Source organism: Microplitis mediator, chromosome 1 (genome assembly GCF_029852145.1).
Source record: "Microplitis mediator isolate UGA2020A chromosome 1, iyMicMedi2.1, whole genome shotgun sequence".
Lineage (NCBI taxonomy): Eukaryota > Metazoa > Arthropoda > Insecta > Hymenoptera > Braconidae > Microplitis > Microplitis mediator.
The window spans coordinates 21,242,203-21,265,563 of record NC_079969.1 but is presented as its reverse complement, the minus strand read 5'-3'; the positions used below and the strand labels follow the sequence as shown (position 1 = coordinate 21,265,563).

The 23,361-nt window shown below is 28.1% G+C and overlaps 4 protein-coding genes across 5 annotated transcripts; 2 read left to right on the top strand and 2 right to left on the bottom strand.

Annotated features, from left to right (window-relative positions):
* On the bottom strand, positions 1–8,294 carry LOC130678396 (WD repeat-containing protein on Y chromosome). The gene is made up of 14 exons (XM_057485559.1): positions 7,988–8,294; positions 7,823–7,916; positions 7,336–7,750; positions 6,815–6,951; positions 6,558–6,752; positions 5,849–6,056; positions 5,578–5,783; positions 5,310–5,510; positions 4,102–4,346; positions 3,568–3,828; positions 3,049–3,344; positions 2,744–2,984; positions 1,277–1,451; positions 1–1,206 (listed from the first exon to the last, which is right to left on the bottom strand). The coding sequence occupies exons 1-14, from the start codon at positions 8,041–8,043 to the stop codon at positions 1,051–1,053; spliced, it is 2,886 nt and encodes a 961-aa protein (XP_057341542.1). The 5' UTR covers positions 8,044–8,294; the 3' UTR covers positions 1–1,050.
* A 443-nt stretch (positions 8,295–8,737) lies between these two features.
* On the top strand, positions 8,738–14,209 carry LOC130678404 (tetratricopeptide repeat protein 8). The gene is made up of 9 exons (XM_057485571.1): positions 8,738–8,932; positions 9,033–9,225; positions 9,289–9,566; positions 10,403–10,651; positions 11,350–11,525; positions 12,213–12,384; positions 12,451–12,657; positions 12,728–12,860; positions 14,195–14,209. The coding sequence occupies exons 1-8, from the start codon at positions 8,834–8,836 to the stop codon at positions 12,842–12,844; spliced, it is 1,491 nt and encodes a 496-aa protein (XP_057341554.1). The 5' UTR covers positions 8,738–8,833; the 3' UTR covers positions 12,845–12,860; positions 14,195–14,209.
* A 1,069-nt stretch (positions 14,210–15,278) lies between these two features.
* LOC130678419 (protein YIPF6) lies at positions 15,279–18,715 on the bottom strand. Its single transcript, XM_057485595.1, has 7 exons — positions 18,206–18,715; positions 18,001–18,135; positions 16,459–16,537; positions 16,333–16,375; positions 16,063–16,191; positions 15,830–15,987; positions 15,279–15,738 (listed from the first exon to the last, which is right to left on the bottom strand). Exons 1-7 carry the CDS (start codon positions 18,257–18,259, stop codon positions 15,623–15,625), a joined length of 714 nt encoding a protein of 237 aa, XP_057341578.1. The 5' UTR covers positions 18,260–18,715; the 3' UTR covers positions 15,279–15,622.
* A 41-nt stretch (positions 18,716–18,756) lies between these two features.
* LOC130678426 (coiled-coil domain-containing protein 134-like) lies at positions 18,757–23,254 on the top strand. 2 transcript variants are annotated; one of them, XM_057485616.1, is made up of 4 exons: positions 18,757–19,060; positions 20,321–20,527; positions 22,280–22,646; positions 22,752–23,254. In XM_057485616.1, the coding sequence occupies exons 1-3, from the start codon at positions 18,922–18,924 to the stop codon at positions 22,624–22,626; spliced, it is 693 nt and encodes a 230-aa protein (XP_057341599.1). In that variant the 5' UTR covers positions 18,757–18,921; the 3' UTR covers positions 22,627–22,646; positions 22,752–23,254. The 2 variants fall into 2 exon arrangements, with proteins under 2 accessions (XP_057341599.1, XP_057341589.1); XM_057485606.1 differs by having other exon boundaries at positions 22,280–23,253.
* Positions 23,255–23,361: the final 107 nt, after the last annotated feature.

Here is a 23,361-nt window from a genome sequence, read left to right as displayed (position 1 = left end):
TAAATGTATACATTTATTATCGAGCCAATACATAACTTACATTTTGTGTACCATAAAAATCAAAAATCATCGAAACAGTGAACTGGATTCAGACATTATTATAAATATAATGTATATTTTAACAGAGATGATGATAACCAGAACGAAAAAACAATAAAGTAACGATTGTAATAATTAATTAATATTTAAACTCACAAAATATCTTCACAGAAATTGAGCGTCTTGGGATAAATATATAAATCTTACAAAAAATAGATTTTCTGTAAAAAGTCGAGCCAAGTACACGTTCGCAATTTCTCACATATTGCATGGAACATAATTTTTATTACAGAAAAAAAACACGGCAATCACTAAGAACACCGAGTGAGTGGGATGTTGTAGAGTTAAAAAAAAAATGAAAATTTTTTTAATAACCATAACTAGATCATTTAATAAACGAGTTAGAAAGATAACATTTTGTAAAAATGAGCTCATCTTGCTATCTAATTAAAATTTGATAAAATCATTGATAAAAGAATTTACATTTTATGGCAAACTACCCAAATATTATTAAATATTTCACATTGATTCTTTTTTTTTTGCGATTATCAATTTTAATTAATTAAATCACTATTAATATCCAATGTCTCCGGGTTATAAATTTTCAAATGAGTGTGAGCTGGTACCAAAAGTATAAGTAACGGTATAAAACGATAAATAGTTTATGGAATAAATAATAAAATAAAACTTACATACACTGCAAAAAATTTGCGGAGCGAACGTGGATTGAATTCGGAGTAAATACGGAGCGAATGACTGTTTATTTATTTAATCCCCTTGGAATGAAATTCACTCCGAAGAGAAGTTTATTTTGATGTTGAAACTCCGAATCTGAGTGAATGCAGATTCAAATAAATCCAGATCATTCCGAAGGGGATTTTTTTAAAAACTCCGAAACTCCGAGCCTACGGAGTGAATTCGGACTTAATTAAATTCCGAAACCAATCCGAATTCACTCCCGACTTTTTTACAGTGTAACAGAAAGAGTTATTGAATATTGTATATATCTTGCTAAATTTTTCGAGTAGTGCAAGTATTAAATTCAAGAACTGATTTATCTAATCTTTTGCCATACAATAAATTTTTTTCATCGTCAGTTAGCTCGCCGAGTTGTTTAGCTTCGTGTAGTTTTTTAAGTTTCACCCAAATAGATCCACCTCTAAGAACCTAAGAGTAAAAAAGTAATATTAATTGTTAAAATTTTCTTAAACTACGGCGATAAACAAAAACAACTCACCTTCAGCGTAGTTGATGAACCAATTTTGCTAATATCCGGTGGAATTTTATTGTCTTCATAATATTTAGCAGCTGGAATATTAGGTAAGATTGTTTCCCATTCCTTAAATGTTCCTAAAGTAGCGATATATTGACCGCCAAATGTCCACAATCTAACTGTACGATCGGAACTCCCACTTATAGAAAGTTTATTATTATTATTTTCTTAATGATGTAATATTATTATTTAACCATAAGAATAAATTCATCTAACAGTTAAATTATTTTTTAGTAAATATTACACTAAAAGATTCATATAGTTTTGACAAACTTTTTTCTGTAAAAAGATAGAAAATTATGGTAACAGTTCCTAGTACGTTTATGAAATATACGTCTATAACAATATAGTAATAATTACTTGGAATTATGGGATATCGCCCATAATTTTTAGAAAAAGTTTTCATAACTATGGGGACACTTCCTATAATTATTGTAATAGTTCCTTTATCGTATGGTAATTGAATTATGTTAATGATTATCATATTCATGGGAATAGTTCCCATAGTCACATAGTAATAAATCTGATATCAACATTGAAACAGTTCCTAAGTGCATATGGGAATAAAACCTGAACATTATGGTAACCATTCCCATAATATTATGGTAATAGTTCTCATACTATTATGGTAAACGTTACCATATATTATGGTAATCATTCCCATAATGTATGGAAATTATTACCATAATATTATGGGAATGGTTACCATACTACACAGTCGAAAAATTTGTGTTAATTTAACACATTATACTTGTGTCAAACAATAATACAGGTTTTAAACTTGTCGAGATCAGATAACGCATTCAACTTTAGTTAAATTTACACTTGATTGTGTCAAATAATTGACCCATAATATTTAACCATTGAATTTTTATACACAAGAACACAAAATTTTCAACTGTGCGTATTACAGGAACAATTACCATAATGACAAAGTTTAACTATAATTCTACCATAATTTTACCATAATTCCATAGGAACTATTCCGATATCATGTAGCAATTATACCCATATTTATAGAATTAATTACCATAATATGTATGGGTGCCTTTATTCCTATTATAATCAACATTTAAAAAAAACCGGTTACCATAATGCGCTATGGGAACCGCGTTCCCGTAATATATTATGATTATTACCATAAATGTCTCTCCGTGTAGGAACGATTACCATAATAACATAGAAATTATTACTATATAATTTTATAGGAAATATTCTGATATCGTAAACCAATAAAACCCATATAGATAAGAATGGTTATTATAATTTGTGTGGGTTCCGTATGGATAATTGATATTTAAAAAAACTAGTTACCTTACAATATAGAAACCATTCCTATAGTATATTACAATTGTTACCATAAATTTCTCCCCATGTAATTTCAATCGAAATATTTATTTCATACAAGAGTATGGCGTCTAAAATAATTACCTTGCAATTAGTCTAGCATTTGGTATAAATTGAACAGAATTTATAGGCATCGTATGACCTCGAAAAGAAGATAAGAGCATTGGTAATTTTTGATTACGAATCGCTCTTTTTGCACGACCTATAATATGATCTTTCCATAGAAAACAAAATTCCAATTTCAATTTGGCCATATTTATTTTCAAAGATGATTGAATTTGATAATTCTTCATTAACCAAACTTTGATATATCCCACGGAATGTCCTATTGAGAAATTGGTTATTTTATAACAGAAGATTATCATACATTTCGAGTATCTGTATTCCACCTGTTATTAAAAAATTATTTTCAGGATCAGAAGATAAACTAAGACAATAATCTTTATCAGTATGAATCGCTGTAAAAACTCCGAGTAATCCACCAGCCGGATGATGACTCCATACTTGAATTAGTCCAGAATTTAAAGATACTAACAGACTTCCGATGTTGGGTGTTATTGGTCTTGTAGTAAGAAATAAAATAGCAAGACCGACTATTTTTGAATTTTCTTTTGTTGTTTTTTTATTTTCACTTGTTTTGTATAATAGCTCACATGGATTTTCTTTATAATTCATGCATCGATATCTAATTAAATTATTAATTTTAATCATTTCAATATTTTTCAATAAAAAAATTTATACTTTAATCTCCTGGCGGATCCGAACTAGGGTAAATTACGATAATTTCCCGTGATTTACAGTATTCGAAAGAATTACGGTATTTTGCGGCAAAATAACGATAATTTACCGTAAAATTGCAGCAAGCCTGCGATAGTTTACTATAAAGTGAATATAATATTTCAAATTACCCTTTAACTGGATTAAAAAGGTGATATACTTTGTATGGCTGACCAGACTCCAAGTACCACAAAATAAGTTCACCATTTGCAGAACTAGTAACAAGAGTTTGAGGAAGTTTTACAGCAGCACATAATATACCATCAGTATGTTGTTTTTTCCAAATTTTTCGATAAATTCCCGTTTCAGTATCTGCAAACTCTGTAATGTATCTGAGATTTTGTCCAGTACAAAGAATTCGATTTTTCAACCAAATTATCGCTGTAATTTTACTATAATTAATCGAATAGATGATAAATAATTAATAAAAACAATACAGTGTAAAAAATTTTCGGAATGAATGCGTACTAAATGCGGATTGAAATAAAATCCACATCACTACGAAATCATTCCGCTGAAAAAAACTCCTTATTTATTTCGTTTGCAGAGTGATTTTTTTTAAACTCCGGGATTCCGAGCGATTAAGTGGATTTAGATTGAAAAAAAATCCATGTTTACTCAAGATTTTTTCAAAATGTAATCATTATTTAAAAACTTGGAATTACCATTTTCGTTCTATCGTCATCGTCTTTACACAAGTGCCAGAGCTAAAACTCCAAACTTTCAAAGAACCATCTATCGCACCAGTAACTAATAATTGGTTGCAAGGATCAAATGTTGCTGCAGTAATTGGAAGTTGTTTTAATTTTCCTAAATACATTTCAGTATGAGCATCTCTGATCACATATATACAACGTCCACACCAAGGATCCCACATAATTATATAAGAATCAACTCCAGTTGTTATTATCTAATTAATTTTAAATAATATTTTAAATAAATTAAATCGTATAGTACACATCAAGGGAAGAAATTTCAATAGGACATTTTAACCCTCGTGTGTAATTGGCAAACACGCGGATCGGGTCGTCTTCTACCTTCTTCCGTGGTGTGTATACAACTTTTCACCAGATCTGCACCTGAAAGTTTACATTCCTGCCCTGTTTAGAGGGAAGAAAGTCGTTCTTTTCATTTATGAGAAAACAAATTATAAAAATTAGCGCATGCGCCATTTTTCCCGCAAAAAAAGGTAAAAATTTAATTTTTCAGGTGGTGGTCTGGGGAAAATCGTATACACACCACGTAGCCCTGATTAAAAATATTCATTGAAAAAGATTGAAAATTATTTCAATTCTTTTCAATCCCACGGAGGTTTTGGAAAGTATTGAATGGAATTAAAATTTCGATCATTTGAATACTTTCTAATTCTTAGAATGGAATTCAAAAGTATTAAAAAGAATTCAATCTTTCATCATTTCAATATCTTCCAATATGAAATTATTTTGGTATTGAGAAGGATTCAGGAAGATTCAAAAACTTCAATTCATTTGAATTCTTTTCAATCTCACACGTGACTCTAAAATTCGAAACTTTTTTAGTATTGAAAAGTATTCAGAAAGATTAAAAATATCAATTCATTTGAATCTTTTCCAATCCTCGGAAGTTTAGAAATTCTTATATTATTTTGGGATTGAAAAGTATTAATTTTATGTCCAAGTGAAAACCTTTGGGTATAGAAAGTATTCAAAAGGATTCAATTCTCATCTTTTTCAATACTTTTCAATAAATATTTTTAATCAGGAAGAGGAAGACCCAATCCACGTATTTTCCAATTACACACGCGGGTTGGAATGTCCTATTTTCTTCTCTTGGTGTGTAATATATACTATTACTAAAAATAAACTAATTAATTGAAATTAGATTAAGGACAAACCACTTCGAATAATGGATTATAAATAACACAAGTGATTTTTTTAGTGTGACTTTCACCATCAGATTTAGTTTTATCAAGTATTTTTTCGCAAATTACCACCGCTATCATCATACTTGCTATTATCAGTTGATGTGTAACAGAATTATAAACAACTGACATCATAGTATGTTCACTGAGTTCACCGGGCAATCGATTGTACGTCTAATTAAAACAAGAGTTGTTTACACAATGAAAAATTGATTTTAAATTAAATAAAAATATATTTTACTTGAATACATATTTGAGATTCAATGTCCCAGACTTTGATACATCTATCTTTAGATAATGTGTAAGCTTTTTCTGCACTATCGTGTATTATGATAGCACATATTGGTGTTTGATGACCTTGAAAAATAGCATTAGCTTTTATCGCTACAAAAGGATTCCAAGCTCGTACTAAACAATCAGGGCCACCAGTTAGCAATAATTCTTTTCCTGTACGTAAAATTATGCTGTTTATATGTATATTTATTAAAAACAATAAGTTATAATAAGTAAACCTTCATGAAAAGCAAAACATGATATTCCCAAAGGAACATTAAAACTATATTGCATTTTAGTTCCTGTGATATCGCAAAAAAATAAAGATGTTTCTGAACATTTTGAGCACGAAATAAAAGCTTGATAACTTTTGTAATAATTTACTTGAGACACCCAGTTATTATGAATGGCATTGAATACTGTCATTTTTAAACCATCAGTATTATTCTAAAAATAACAAATAATTATTTATATTTCCTAATTATTAGGCTTTTTTTTTTTGTTCAATAATTTATTAATATTTTTCTTTCATTTAACAAAACAATATTCCATTTTTATGTTAAATGAATAATAATAAATAGTAAAGGATTGTAGTAAATCGGATACTTGGTTCGCATGTCTATGCCCGAAAAATAAAAATTTTTTTTACTAAAATTTCCGGATGCCGAAAGAGAGCATCCCAGACTTCACTTTCGAAAAAAATCGCTTACCGAGAAAATGAATAAAAAATTAGGACTCGCGTGGCTGTGCATGCCCGAAAAAAAAATTTTTTTTCTTTAACTAATATTGTTAATTTCCCTTCGAAATCACAATATTTACATTTCTGAATCCGAAAAGTGGGCATACCAGCTTTCACTTTCGAAAAAATCCGTCTGCCGAGAAAATGAAATAGAAAATTTATAGAAAATTAGGACTCGAGTGTCTATGCTCAAACTCTAATAAACATACTTTAAGAGCATCCTCGTAATGAATTTCAAAAACATCACAGTCAGGTTGTTGTTTAAAAGGACCTCTATCCACTGGATTAAATGTAATTACAAAAATTGAACCACTTGTGTCTCCTAATATTATACATGAATCGTCTTTTAAATGTTCATTAAAAAAATAACTCATACATACAACAGCATCTTTAAAACTGTGTATCTAAAATAAACATAAAAAAATGATTACATTAAAAATTAAAAAAAAATTATTTTTCTACTTACTCTCATTCTTAACTCAAATTTATTAATTGCAATATCATAAAATCGCAGTTCACGTTCTGCTGAAGATACACAAATCATTTTTACATCCGGCATTGCGATCATGTCTATTATCATTGTGCGTGATACTCTTAAAGAAGCTAAAATAATAATTAATAAAGAAGATAAGAAAATTTGTTTTTTATATTTATCTGTTCAGAGAGATAATTTTATAGTTGAAGTTATCATCATATTAATTATTAGACAAACAATCTGAATTGTAATATCTACCAACTATATGGTAAAATCTACAACTATTGATGATAATAAAAAATTATAACTTTTATTATCTTAACTAATTATAACTATTATCAACATCGTAATTCTCAAAAACTTGATGGTAATAGTTCACTAATTCTGATCGAACCACTTTTTGAAATTAGTGGTTCGGCTTGCACTTAGAATTAGTTCATTTTAACTTATTTTCACAAATTCATGTTTAGAGTAATTAAATTTTCTCCATGTTGTTAAGAAAATTAACTTACGATTAATAGCTTTGACTTGACGTTGATGAGTAAAATCGGCAGACCAATAATTTATAGTACCGTCTTTACTGGCAGTTAAATATTTACATGAGCTCATCCTTAATGATTTGTCTTGAATTGAAATGTCTGGATATAATATTACTTTACAAATAGCATAAGGATGCCGACTTTTAATCAATTTTGGTGAATCTAGTAGTGGCAGTTCTAGAGGTTGTGTTTTTAATGTCGCAGTTCCTTTCAACCGAAATTCTAACAACAAATGAGACAAAAATTCATCCCACGTTATACTATCGTCCCGCGAAGAATCTATTTTTTTAAATAATACATTAAATTCCTCTTTAGGAATTTTAATTGATAAAATTTTTTCGAAAATTTCAAGCAATTCGTTCTCACAAATTCCTCCAGCTTTATTTGCCTGGTAAACAAATGATGTAAAATATTAGAACTTAAATAAATAATTTTTAAATTACGTCGAAAAATAACTTACCGAAAATTCATTGTATAATTTTTGTAAATTTTCTTCATTAAATTGTTCATATACTGATTTTTTGGTTAAAAAGTCTTCTAATTTTTTTTCTATGCTAATATGGAAGAAAAATAATATAAAATAAAGTTTAAATTCAATACTAATATTTAAATTTAAAAAATAAACCTCGAATTGGATAATTTTATAATAAGGGAATCATTATTTTTTATTTTTTCCTCCATTTTAAAAAAAAATTTATTTGCTAACTATCTGTCATTAATCGTATGAAATCAATCATTTTTAAAACTTGAGAAGTTGCTAAATTCGCATTTCATAATTATGGCAACTGTGACCATAATTAATTACTTTTTTGAAGAAAAAATACAAAAATTTTTCTGAAGCTTTTCTTCTATACGATTACTCACTAGTGATGAGTCTACAAAATTTCAAAGTCCGTACAAAAACTAGAAAATTCAAACGTTTTCATTTTTGTGGCCAACAATACATCGAGTCAACTGAATAATTCCTAAAAAAAAATCTATTTAAAGAAAAACTTTGAAAAAAAATTTTGAACATCCAAAATTGTACAAAAATCATTAAAATTGTAAATGACGGTTCTAAATAATTTTGAAAAAAAAAATTTACCAAATTTTTGGGGTGGTACATTTTGCTCGCCCGCCCCTTATATGAAAAAAATTTTTGAATTCCAACTGTTTAATGATTCAAAATTTTTATTTTTTCATTTTATACAAAACAATAAAATAAAGCTGAGAAAAAAGTGGAAAAAATTATGTATTTAAATTTTACTTTTACAAATTTTTTTCTATACAAACATATTTTAATTATTGTATATTCGTGTATTTTAAAAACAAATTATTGTTGCGGCGTCTTATTTATTGAGCGCTACAAGTGTACTAAAAATAATCGATATTTTACTATATGAAATTATCACAGCAGGTATGAAACAGGTGTATTCATTCAGATACTAGAAAAAATTACAAATATTATTAAAAATAAAATTTAAAAACAAAAATGGAACTGTTTAATGCGATAAGTTTATTTAATCGTCGAAAATATGAAGAATGTGCATCAATATGTACTAATTTACTCAGAAAAAAACCATTAGATCAGGTAAAGTTGAGTTGATATTTAAAAAATATTATTCTATCTATTTTTCTACCCACAATTTTATATATACAATAAAATATATGAATTCTACTAATTTATAAAGGCTGTTTGGGTATTAAAAATGCGAGCATTAACATTACAATTGTATGTGGATGACATTGAAGGTGAAGAAGAAGGTATCGCTGAAAGTTTATTAGATAATTACACGATAGCTTCAATGCCTAGACCTGGTACGTCGTTAAAAAATCCAGGTACTGCTATGACAGGTCAAGGTGTTCGTCCTAAAACTCAATCAGGTAATTGAATTTTTTTTTTTATTATTAATTTTATAAATTATAAATTGAATTAAAAAAAAATAGGAAGACCTGTCACTGGTTCAATAAGACCTATGACACAATCTGCTAATGCTCAGACAGTAGAACAAGCTTTAAGAACACCTCGTACGGCAATGACTGCAAGACCTATAACTACTTCATCAGGACGGGCAGTAAGACTTGGAACAGCATCAATGCTATCAGAGCCTGATGGACCATTTATTCAAATTTCACGATTAAATATATCGAAATATGCAAGTAAAAGTGGAATTGCAAAACCTCTTTTTGAATATATTTTTTACCATGAACATGATGCAAGAAATGTTAGTCTATTTAATTAATTATTACTACTCAGGAAAAAAAATTCTGGACTAAAAGTAAATATATTTGATTCAAGAAAATTTTTTGAAAAAACCTCCATTTTCTCAAATAAAGTAGAAATCTCCATTGACCAAGACAAATCCTTTTATGGCTCAAGAAAATTTTGACTTGATTCCCAAAAATGTTTGTCTTCTAAAATATTTTCTTGACTCAAGATAACTTTTTTTTCTGTGTAAGGTAAAATACTTAATACTCGGTCAGAGAACTAGTATTCAATACTCCATGTATTTGTAAAATTTAGTAAATATAGATATAAAAATACGTGAGTGATCGGGTACTGGCTCTCTTACCTTACACTAAAAAAAAAAAAAAAAAAAAAAATTTTGAACAGTCGATATCCTTACGCCGATAAATTATTTTGTTAATAATTCACATTACAGTTATCACTTGATACAAGAAGTACTTATTACTATGAAGGGAAATTATCTCAGAAAAGAGAACTCAACAGATTATTAATTGACTCAAGTAATTTTAGTAAAAATAAAAAAAGTTATTGGTTCAAAAAATTTACTTTTTTTCTCAGTGCAAAATATAAAGAAAAGAAAAATAGAAAAAAACATTAAATGAAAAAAAATAAATATTCTTGATTTAAAAATTTTATTTACACAAAATCGTCATATTGTAATTATATTTATCTGATAAGAAATTTATTTTTTCAAGTAAAATCTCTAATTAATTAAAATAATTGTTTGAGATAATTCTTAAATCGAGAAATTTATAATTTTTAATGGTATTTTCTATTCTTAGACTTAATAATACTTATTTTAATAAATTATAGGCACTAGATTTAGCAGTACAGGCAATTCAAGCATCTAATTTCAAAGATTGGTGGTGGAAAGTACAACTAGGTAAATGTTATTATACTCTTGGGCTTGTTAGAGACGCAGAAGAACAATTTAAATCAGCCTTAAAAGAGCACAAAAACATAGACATAATTTTAAGATTAATTAGAGTATTTATAAGACTAGATCAACCTCTAGCTGCATTAGATTTATGTAAACGAGGCCTTGAATATTTTCCTAATGATGTTAGTATATTTTAAATAATTTTTTACTGCAATTTAGGGTAGAGGAACCCATGTAAAAAAATTGATTCCAAAAAAATTCATAACAGTGAATTTCTAAATTTGAGATAATTCTGAAGTTTAAGTTGATAATTTTTGGAACTGAAAAAATTCAAAAGTAGAAAAATTTTCAATCTCTAGATCTCATTTTTGAAAAATTCTTACAAAAACACAAAAAACGTTCATAATTGGTTTTAAAGTTTTTTTTCACGTTCTTAAAACCAGCAATATTTCACAATTGGATAATTTTCTCAAAATTTTTCAGTTTAAAATTACTTTTACTCTTGAATATTTCTAAAGTTTCAAAAATGATCGAATCAAAATTTAAAATTGTCTCAAATTTAGAAGTTCACGACTATATTTACACATTTTAGATCGAATATTTTTTACAAGGGTACCGTTTTTAGCCACTTCAGGACCAGTTTTGGACACTTGAAAAATTTAAACAAAATAATTTGTAAAACACGTAATTTCAATTTATTTTTAAAATGTGTTCAAAGATACTTTTATTACACTATTACAATACAAGTTTTTTTATGCTCTTTTATCAATTAAAATAAAGTAATAAATGTCCAAAAATGGAGCAGTGGCCGCAAATAATATTTCTTCTCTACAGTGAGTTATAAAAAAAAATGAAATATTTTTATTTTATAATATTGAAGGTAACGATCCTCACAGAAATGGCTAGAGTTTTTGAAGGACTAAATAGTACAACAATGTCAGTTAAATATTATAAAATGGTAGCACAGGAAGATGCTGCTAATAGTGAAGCTATCGCAAGTATAGGAATGCATCATTTTTATAATGACCAACCAGAATTGGGACTACGATATTATCGGTAAAAATATCATTAATTACCGGCTACTTATATTTATTTTTTTAAATCTTTAATAGTCACATTTTCCGAATCGCAACGGTCACAAAGGTCCTATAAGACCCCAGAGTCTTTGATCAGCTGTAGAGATCGAACCAATCAATTTTTTTATTGGAAATTTAATCGATATATTTCTTAAAGCTAATATTGATTTTTATTAGAAATTTTAATTTTGAGTTATAAAAAAATTGTTATTACAAAAATTTCGAGTAACATTTTTACATAAAAATAACTATAACTTTATTCATTACTAATATTTTTAGCTAAATTTTATGGCAAATTATTAGGGAATAAATATACTTTGACATAGAATTGAAGAAAAAATTTAACTCCATAAAATATGTTTATTTATATAATTCAAGTTCATAATTTTTCATCAGAAATTCAAAAATTAAGAGAAAAGTTTAATTCGTTTTTTCCAAATATCTTTGAAAATATTGGGTTTTTTGAAAAACTGCACGAACTATTTTTTGTAGCGCTTTAAATTCTCTATAAAAAAAGTATCATACTTTTTTCCAAAACTGAATAGCTATTGAGATATTTAGAGTTGAAAATAAGAATTAGATATGAACATTTTAAGTTGAAAACTGTAAGGAGTCTTTTCGAACTCATATGATCTTTAGGGATTAAAATATTGGTAAAAATTTTTAGGAGATTACTTCAAATGGGAGTATACAATGCAGAATTACTTAATAATCTTGGTTTATGTTGTTTCTACGCACAACAATGGGATCATACAATATCATGTTTTGAAAGAGCTTTGAGTCTTGCCACTAATGAAAATGCTGCTGATATTTGGTACAACATTTCTCATATTGCTATTGTAAGTAATTTATTTTGAATTTAAAAATAAAAATGAATATATTAATTAATTAAAAAATATTTTCAGGTAAGAGGGGATTATACTTTAGCTGAAGAATGTCTTAGATTAGCGGTATCCATAGATAATAGACATGCAAGTTCTTACAACAATTTAGGAGTACTTGAAATTAAGAAGGGAAATTTAACTGCAGCACGAACTTATTTTCACGCGGCTGCTAGTATTGTTGATTATATGCATGAACCTCATTTCAATAGCGCTTTTTTAGCACACGATGTAAAATTAATTATTTTTAATTTATAATTTATAGTAGTTATTTAATGATTAATAAAAACATATTTTTCAGGTTGGTGACTTACAAACTGCATACCTTGCAGTTCAAAAATCACTTTATGCGTATCCTAATCACGTTGACACTAAAATACTTTTCAAACAATTTGAGCATCATTTTTTTTATGATTAAATCATACAAATATATTGTATCCTTTTATTTATTTGTTTCCAAATATTTATACGGTTACGTTTCGGTAAAATTTATAAATTAAATAAATATAATTTATTTAATTATTATTTTTAATTTATTGTTTCTGATTCATTTAAACTGAAATATCACTGATAAGCATTTTTGGAAGTCGACGCAGTCTCTTGGTAGACAAAACAATGTATCCACGTAAATGAGAATTAAACTGCCTCGACGTTTTCATAAGGAACCTGAGAAGCAACCCTGTATTAATTGTTGATGTACAATTAATGCAATGTGAAAAGAAAATCAGTTACATGGAAAGATTAGAACCCGAGTGGTTACTGTTCTGCACCAGACTCAGTTAGATTCTGAATAGTAACCAGTGTAGCGCTGCACCACAATCCAAGAACAGTAACTAATCTGGTGCTGTACATGAATGACTTGTGTTCAGCACACGAATGAGTAACTTCTTAAGAATTCTTAGCCGAAGATTTTCGAGCACACTACTGACTAATGTATTTCACACGAATAGTTATGGTTCCACACCGTAACCATTCGGATGCTGCATACTCAATTTTCTTTCATTTTTTTCTAGAACCGTACTGAGTCTGGTGCAGAACAGTAACCACTCGGGTTCTAATCTTTCAGTGTAGGTTGAGGACTCAGTGAGACTAGCAGGAGAGATCGGGTATAGTTGTGTCACGGGTTGGTTGTCACAGCGGTCATAACAGACAACTTATCGAACGAAATACGAACATTGATCGGCGTCGAAAAATCGACATCGAAAAGGAGGTGATGCCTTCGCGATTTTTCGATGCCGATTGATGAACCGATGGCCACAAATAACCGTTGTGACAACCAACCCGTGAGACAACCATACACGGTCTCCCCAACTCTGTTGAATCCGAATCTATCAGGTTGCTTTTGCTTTCCATTGTTATCAAATAAGCCTCACAATTAATTTTAAATTAGTTGACCTCTTATTTTTGGGTGCTTTCACCTGTACTATTTCCTGTACTTTTAGGCGCTGCTACCTGCCTGATAAAAGATGAAAGTCGAAGAAGTGTATGATCAATTTTCTTTTTTTTTTTTTTTTTATTCATTAAACGCGTAACTACAATCTGTCTATTGACAATAAATAATTGAGATGAAAGAGTAATTCGTGGAGATTAGAGCTTTACCCAATGGCAAAATATTCTCGTGCGGATAGAATATTAGAAGCGCTGAGGGAGGTCCAGGATCTTGACACGCTTACCCCAGTAGCTATCTTAGTCAAGATCTTGAAATCACAGTATAAATAGATATAATGTTTCGCTGTATTCTCCTTGAATTGCTCAAGATTTTCTCCAGAATTGATCAATATTGCCACTAGGGTAAGGCGTGTGGGTTCACTTCTGGGCTCTAAGAGGTCTATCACCAATGGATTCGGATGTTTGTGGAATCTGACTTGGTATTTTGTGCTGTAACGTGAGATTTCCTCTTTGACTGTGACAACATGTAAATCCTTGTCGAGAGTTTTGTTAAATACGAACTACGGTGCGTTGATGATGGTTCTGAGTCTTGGATTGAAATCACTGAAGAATTTCGACATCACTAGTGCTTGCGGTGCCCCAAAGTTGGATGTCATAGGTCCAAATTGGTTTTAAGATGGTCTTATATGGCAATAGCTTATTTTCAGTGGACAATAGGGACTTTCTGCCGATCAGCCAGTACATTCTGTTTAATTTGATGCTGAGTTCATTTCTTTTTGTAGTTAAATGTTTTTTTCATGTTAGTCGTCTATCGAGATGTAGTCCTAGGTATTTGACCTTTTCAGCAATTAGCAACTCCAGGTTATTTAGTTTGACTTTAAGGCAGTTACCTCTACACAGTGCGAATGTAATTTGGAGTGATTTGGTTTCACTGGCTTTGATTCTCCATTTCAAGATCCATCTTTGGATGTCATCTAACTATCTTTGGAGTAAGTTAGCAGCTTCAATCGGGTCCTTTTGTGCGGTCAGGATAGCTATGTCATCCGCGACCGTCGCGATTTTGATAAATTTATGATAAATTTAAGATCAGTAAATTCTCCTACAGAAGGCAAGTTGCTGATCTTATATTTTTATACAAAACCATAAATGGCCAAATTGAATCCCCAAAAATACTGGAACAATTTGGTCTTGTCTGTAATACACCGGGTAACATACAGGTTGTTGAGTATAACTCAATCATCAAAAGCTATACTATGGGCCAAGGAACAGGATAGCGAATTTGGTTTATGATTACTGTACTTCTATAAATTTCTTTGGAGATTCTTTGTCATTTTTCTCAAGAAAAATAAAATATATTTTACCACGTCACTTTAAGCCGATTGACGTAAATAAATAAATGTTTATTTAAACTGGAAAAATTTTCAGTTTGTAACAGTACCAAATAACTAAAAAAGAAGTAAATGTATTTTTTATAATTAATTATTATTATTATTATATACAATTTACATCACATGATAAAGTTAATGAAATATATCAAAGTTTACATTTAAATCAATTATTATTATTATTAATCTTGTAAAATTTTTCTATTAACTTAAAAATAATGGCGTTGTTACTTTTAAATATCAAATGATTGGCACTCGAGTACCAATATCATGAATTAGAATGTTTTATTTCAGCTTAATAATAATAAAAAAAAAATCAATACCTTTTTCGTAGATTAAATGCTGGATTTTTGTCTTTGAATTTGATAATTTAATTATTTATTTGTGCATATATTAATCTCGGAAGAGACTGAGAATTAAATTTATGCGGAATGAGATATGATTAACCACGAAATAATAAAGTAAAACAAAAAAATAGGATAAACTGCAAGAAGTTTTCGATTGGGTGGTTGACTGTCACCGAGAAAAGCTGTCGAGGCTGTAAAATTTATTTTAAATTAAATATTTATGCAATTGGATAAAATTAATTTATTTATTAAATGAATAATTAAATTTATATTGATAATTACCATAAGTGGCCCAACAAAATCCAATAATTACAACAATAAAACGTATGATAAATAAATAAGTTGTTTGTTCAAATAGAAGAATAATTTTACATACAATCAGAGCTATTGTTGTTGGTAATAAACAATAACCCAAGACACAAACACTTTGGAAAAATGATCTGTGGTAATAAATATTAATATTATTAAATAAAATGTAATATATATTTTTATTAAATTTTATAATTAAAACTCACATATTTCCTCCTAATAATTTAGAATTTAATGTGACGATCATTGATCCGATCCATACAATTACAAATACTTCTGCGAACTCTGGTCCACCATCGTTTGAATTTGTGCCGTCGGCAGAGCCTTGCAATATCCTAAAAAAAATTATATCAATATTATGATTGGTAACATTCATTAATTTTTTATGAAATTACAATTATGTTACATTCGTTTTTCTTAGAATTAATGCTTAATAAATCAATGGAATAATTTTTATTATTAAAAATAAATCTTACATCGCCATAAATGTACATAACACTAACGGGCCCCAAAGATCCCCTGGAATAAATAAACAAAATTATCATTACAAAAATAAAAGCTGTTTCTAATAATAATAATAAATTATTAAATATTCTACATACATTCTTTAAGTAGACTCGACTTTTCTTTTGGATAAATAACGTGATAAAATTTACTACCAACTGTTCTGAGATCCCTTAGCTAAATAAAAAAAAAAATAATATGTTGAGCATATTTATCCATTTATAAAAAATACTTAATTATAAAATTATTACACTGTAAAAAATTAGCAGTGAACGCAGATTAAATCTGGAGTGAATGCAGAGCAGATGACTGTCTATTCATTTAATCCTCTTGGAGTAAAATTCACTCCGAAAGGAAGTGTAATTTGATAGTAAAATTGCGGTTCAGAGTGAAATTCACTCCTAAAAGGAGTTTATTTTAATATGAAAAATCCGAATCGGAGTGCATGCGGATTTAAATAAAATCCACATCACTCCGCTGAATAAAAAAACCCCTTCATACGGAAAAAAACAATATAGTAGTGGCAACTCTCTGGGATAGTACTGAGTACTTTCTGTAAAAAAAAAATTTCAGACAGTACTGTATGCTATCTAGACTGTATTCACTACTATATTGTTTTTTTCGTGTACTCCGTATGCAGAGTGATTTTCTTTTAAAACTCCGGGACACCAAGTGACGGAGTGAATTCGGATTGAAATAAAATTCGTAATCACTCTGAATTCACTCCCAATTTTTCACAGAAAGATATAAGTTGCCCTCATTGTTTTTGCTGAATGTATCAAATGCCTGCAATATTTTTTCGTAAATTATAAATGCTTACTGTCCAATTTCTTACTGTTAAGTTGCCTACTAAACTTTATTCTCTACAGTTCTATTGCCTACATAAATATAAAATGTATAATCTAATTGCATACAAAAATTATTGCACTGTTCCTACTTAAAAATGTTTCATGATTTTCAATTGATTACTATTTAACTGTGTACCCAAATCAAAGAAAGACCTAATTAATGTAGATAAGCTTTTCATTTATTTACTGAGAAAATCAAGTACTTGTTGATGAGAAATGATCAACGTTCACGACCGATCACTTGATAAAAACAACACAGCTGATCTGGAAAATATCAGAACCACGGCAATCTTCACAATAGTATAAGTCGCCCGGTCCATCATAAAATACTGGGCTGAATTTCATAGTCGATGTAGAAAATGACCTGACCAGGCCACTAATTTCTAATAGAAAACTCTGAATTTTCCAGTTGTTATTGTGAAGACTATAGTGGTTCTGATATTTTTCAGATCAGCTGTTTTTTTTTCTCAAATGATCAGTCTTGAACGTCAATCATTTCTCCTCAACCAGCACTTGATTTTCTCAGCAAATAAATGAAAAGCTTCTCTACATTAATTAAATATTTCTTTGATTTGGGTACACAGTTAAATAGTAATCAATTAAAGATCATGAAATATTTTTGAGTAGGCAATAGAACCGTAAAAAATAAATTTTAGTAAGCAATTGAGCAGTAAGCATTTATAATGTACGGAAAAACATTTCAGACATTCGATGCATTCAGCAAAAACAATGAAGGCAACTAATTCCTTCCTTTTTTTATAGTGTATATATTAAAGAAACAATAAAACGTACGATAGTATCTTTAATAGGTTCATCTAAAGTATTAAATTCTGGTTCTCCAAGATTAGCTTTTTGTCTTGTACTTCCTACAGTCATTTCCCCTTCAACATTTTGAGGATCAATATTATATGATATATCATCATACATCTGTAATAACAATCGATTAATAAATTTAAAAATAAACATATTATTAAATAAGAGGTTACATCAAACTTACATCCAATTTAGTGTCTTGCATTCCAATTTCATTTGTTGATGACATCGGATCCATTTTTATTAAAAATATTTTTTATAACAAATTATATAGATTTCTTTCTTATTTTTTTAAACATTTATCACTAATTAAATGTATTGCCAATATAATTATAGAGTAAAAATTTATAAAATTTTCAAACTCTAGCTTTTAATTATTTTTAAAATAACAACCACTGGCAATATTGAAAATTAATAAAAATTTTTTTTAGTATTTAAAAAAAATATATTATTTAAATTTATGTCAACTGATATTTATTTAAGTGACAGCAGTTGGTTAGTAAAATAATAAACATAAAATTAATTATAATTAATAATTAATTCTTGTTCAGTCATTGTAGCAATTGCAAGTACTTTATATTTATTGACGTATACTTTTATGGTAAAAAACAAAACCGTAAATACAAAATTTTTAATATTACATGTCACTAAGCTACGTGTAATTTACTTAATTTTTTCTTGACAGATAATAATGTTTACATACCGGAAATATAGGTGGTACTAGTTTACAATATGGCTCGTTGTTGAAAAACATGTGGGTAAACGTATAGCCACGAGATAAATTTATATTTTTTAAATTAAATAATAAAAAATATAAATACAAATTATCATTCAAATTTATATTTTGTACCTCTTAAATATTAAAATAGTTTAAAAAAATTAATATTCACAGTATTTACAATGAATTTATTCATTTGCGGTGTGTTATTTTGGCTTAATATTGACAGAGCATGCGTGCAAGAGACAACGAATCATATTGAAAATTCACCCATCACCGGTGAAAATAATTTGACCGCGAAATTCGAAAAAGAGCAACAATGTATCCTTTTTTTATATGATACTGAAGATGAGTGTGAATGTAGCAGACATGAAACAGTTTATAAATTTCATTATTTAAATTGATTAATTAAAATAATGAAATTTTACGGTGACACGACCGATGATCCGAGGACAATTGATCCGCGACAATTAATCCGCGACAATTGATCCTTGCGACGATTGATCCGTCGATAAAATGCGTGTAACATGAAAAATTACGCCCTTTTTTCACTAATTTGTGTATGAGTATATTTTTTATGTTACACGCACACAAAATTAGTGAAAAAAGGGCGTAATTTTTCATGTTACACGCATTTTATCGACGGATCAATCGTCGCAAGGATCAATTGTCGCGGATCATATGTCTTTGGATCATTTGTTACGTAACCAAATTTTACATTTTATTATTTATTAAAAAGTTTAAAAAATTGCCAATTGTCAGCTATATGCTACATCACTTATGATAGAGGAGCATGGGATCGTTCCGGTCAGCGGGTCGCCCAATTCACCCAAATTTTGAAAAGTTTCATATAATAGATTTTGAATTTAATTTAATTTTATACTCTCATTCAATTAGAAGTAATTAATGAACTCTAACTAAAAATGAATTACTTATTAATAATAATTAATAAATAAAAAATTGGTCGACATTTGATCTAAAAATCAAGGACATTATCATAAGGTTTTTTTATATATTTTACAAGAAGAAAGGAGTTTATAATTGGTATAACACCCCGGTGAAACTTACGATTTATAAATTTATCAAATATTTCTATTTACTTTTATACTTTCATTTTTAAGTATGCGTCTTTGGTTCTCTAGATTCCATAGAATAAGAGAATGTCCGTTTTATGATCTGATAAAGATAACTAGAAAAATTTTGAAGTTTTATTTCTTAGGTGACCGGGACGACCTCATGCTCCCCTACTGAAGTTAGCCGACGTCTAATAATTTTTTGATTTTTTTCAAAACCATAAATTATAAAAAAAAAAAAATTGCACCTATAATTTTTTTAATTTTCTACTTGTATATATTTTAGTTATTTTTTTTTTTTTTTTTTTTTTCGGATTGATTTTTTGAAAAAATAATCCGAAAATTCATGATCATTTTATTTTTTATTTTTAAATAATGATTGAAAATGAATTGAATTTTACGTCCTTTTAATAACTTTTTTTAAAAAGTTAATGTACTTTTAGAGTATAATTTTATTTTTTTTTATTTTTTAGTAATATCTGAAATTTCCTTAATATTAATGAATCAGTTAAAACATTATTCATCACTTTTCGAAGAGAACATTATCATGCTTTGCAAAATATTAAAAACTTACCAACGTATGAAAGACAGTACGAAATGATTTCTATTATTATTGATCGAATGGTAAAAATTATTACAGAAAAACGAAAAATTTTCGAAGACTTTCAAGATGAATTAGACAATGACTTTTTTTCAGACGCAAATAAAACGGATGGTAAGTAAATTATAAATTTATTAATTACTTTTTTATTCAAAACTATAAATTTATTTTCACTTTTTATTAAATTTAAATAATTAATAAGATCAAGACCAGTTATATAAATACAAAATTAAGTTCAGAGAATATAGAATTATAAGTTTAATAATTGCTGGTCTGCACATATTTAATATAACGATTAAATATTTGCTAACTAGGATTTTTTTATTTATGATCTTATATCCTCATAACTCAATTTCATATGGAATTAAATTTAAAAAAGTTTACAAAATGATTTGTTTTATTTCTGCAACTAATAATTTTTCTTTCTTTCAACTTAAAAATATGTTTGAAATTATTTTTCAATCGTGTAAATTTGTCTATAAAAAATGTCATTTTTTTGTCAACTGTCTTGTTTCACCATAAAATAGTTAATAGTATAAGTTATATAAAAAAATCTTGTATATTTTTTAAAATAAATACTTTTGCACACCTCAAGCACGAACGCGGGTAATACGGTTTCTGTGGCATTGCTAAATGACCGCGAATTCTTGTAGAACTCGAAGAAATAAGACTTTTTTTCAAACAGCAATACCCTGCGTAAAAAATCTGATCGATTCTTATAGCTGTATGTATAAGGCCCTAGACTTAACTATAGCACTTCTCATAGAACTCATTCATTCTTATAAAAGCTCTAAAAGAATGTATGAGAATCTATAGGATTCTATGAGATTTTCTAAACAGAGTAACTTCTTAAAAAATGGACTAATTCAGACATTTTTTTTTTGTAAATTTTCCTCTTTAAATGTACTTTCCGCAAAAAATTTCAAAAAAAAATTGAAGATGTTAAAGTCTATGAAATTTTTTAATTTTTCGAAAAAATATCATTTTTCTCGAGAATTAAACGAGATTTAAAAAAATTGTATTCTTTAAAAAAGTCTTATTTTGTTAAGTTCTACAAGAACTTGCAGTGATTTGGCGGTGCCACGGAAACTCCCGGAATCGCTGTGTGCCTTACGATTGAAATTATTTTTTCGACTAATTCACTAACGTTAAATCATCTCTACACTTTTTTGATTACTCTAAAATGGGTTGAATTATATGCTAGTACAAAGATAATTTATTAAAGAAAAATTTCGACCCGGTGTTGAGTCGATTAATTATTCCATTGATTTAAAATGAAGTATTTTAATTCAAAAAACCAGTGCTGCCAGTTGTTACGCATGAATCTTTGGAAACACGATAACTTTCGAAAAATATAATAAACTGGCCTAATTTTTTTTTATTAGCTTTGTGTCTTTTGTTGCTAGGACCTTATTGAAAATCACTATCTAAATTCTTTTTGTTTAATTTTAATTAATAAAAAACTTACAGACGGTAATTCATTAAAAATTTAGCTGCCATTTATTATTATTATTATTATTTTTTCTTTTTTTTTCCTCCACCAACTACTGGCAGCAGCACTTGTGTAATAGTGGGATCGAAAAAATAAAAAGCGACATCTCTGAAAAAAAGGCGGAATATTTAAAAAAAATTTCAAATAATAAACATCAAACTGAAAGAAAAAACTATAAAAATGAAACAAAAAATAAAATTAATAAGTTAAAAGTTAAATAATAATTAACATCGTAAAAAAATGATTAAAATAATAATATAATCAAAGTTATATTTAAAAAATAAAATATAAATAATTATCATGAGTGATTGAGGTGTGGATTTTTGGATTTTCCAACATTTTTTTATTTAAAATACTTTTTTTTTTAATTTCAGCTTTATTTGCTCTCTCAGAAAACACAGCATTATTTAGCGATATAGTTCTGCAAATACCAGAGATAACTCACCGAATATTGAAGAAGCAAAAAATCTGGTTTGATTCACTGAAGTGGTCATTAATATTCATCAATAAAAACCGGTATCTTTTGGATCAGTCGACTACTGCGATATTGGAGCTCGCATTGCAAGAACTCAATATAATCACCCGAATGCCAAATTATTCAAATCCTTACGTGCAGAATAAGAAGGGAAGGCCATCAGTGAAAGGATCGAGTTCGGAAAAGCAAAGAAAAACAATGAAAAAACATAAACCCGGTCCTCAAATTGCTCGTGTAGAATTATAAAATTCCAACATGTAGTATAAGTATATATAATATATATATTTATATATAAATAATATTGACAGTAATATAAATTCCATAATAATTATTTGTCTCAACTATTTTTACTAAGTCTTATTTGTTGTTAGAAGATTATAATCGATAAATCGATTGAATAAAAACTCGATGGCTGTTGATCAGTATTTGTGTCATCAATGTCCGGTTAAAATAAGAGAAACCTGATGGAACTACCGAACCCATGCTACTATACTATATGGATATATAATATATTTAAAAAACACGTTTGCTTTCGCGTGAGAATGTGGGTCTGTCTGCCCAACCGACTGGTTTCTCCTTCACATTTTATATGACATAGCTAAGACACACCACAAGAAGATATATATTTCATTTTAACACGACATACAAGTGCTGAGAAATTTCAAGTTCAACGTTCATGATTGTAATCGACGAAAACAGTATGCATTAAGATATGTTCTAAGCTTTCTGACTTTCACCACTCACGATTTAACACATTACCATCACCTAAATTTAAATCAATAGGCATTTAATATTCACAGTTTAAATTAAATGTCATGAAAAAAATTATTTATTATAATAATTAATAATAAACAAATAACTTTAAGATATACCAGAATTGTAATAAATTTTCATCTAGGAAATGAAAATAAATTTAATTGTAATTTATATCATTTGTAGTTAGAATTATAAATAAGATATTTATAAATATTTATATATGAA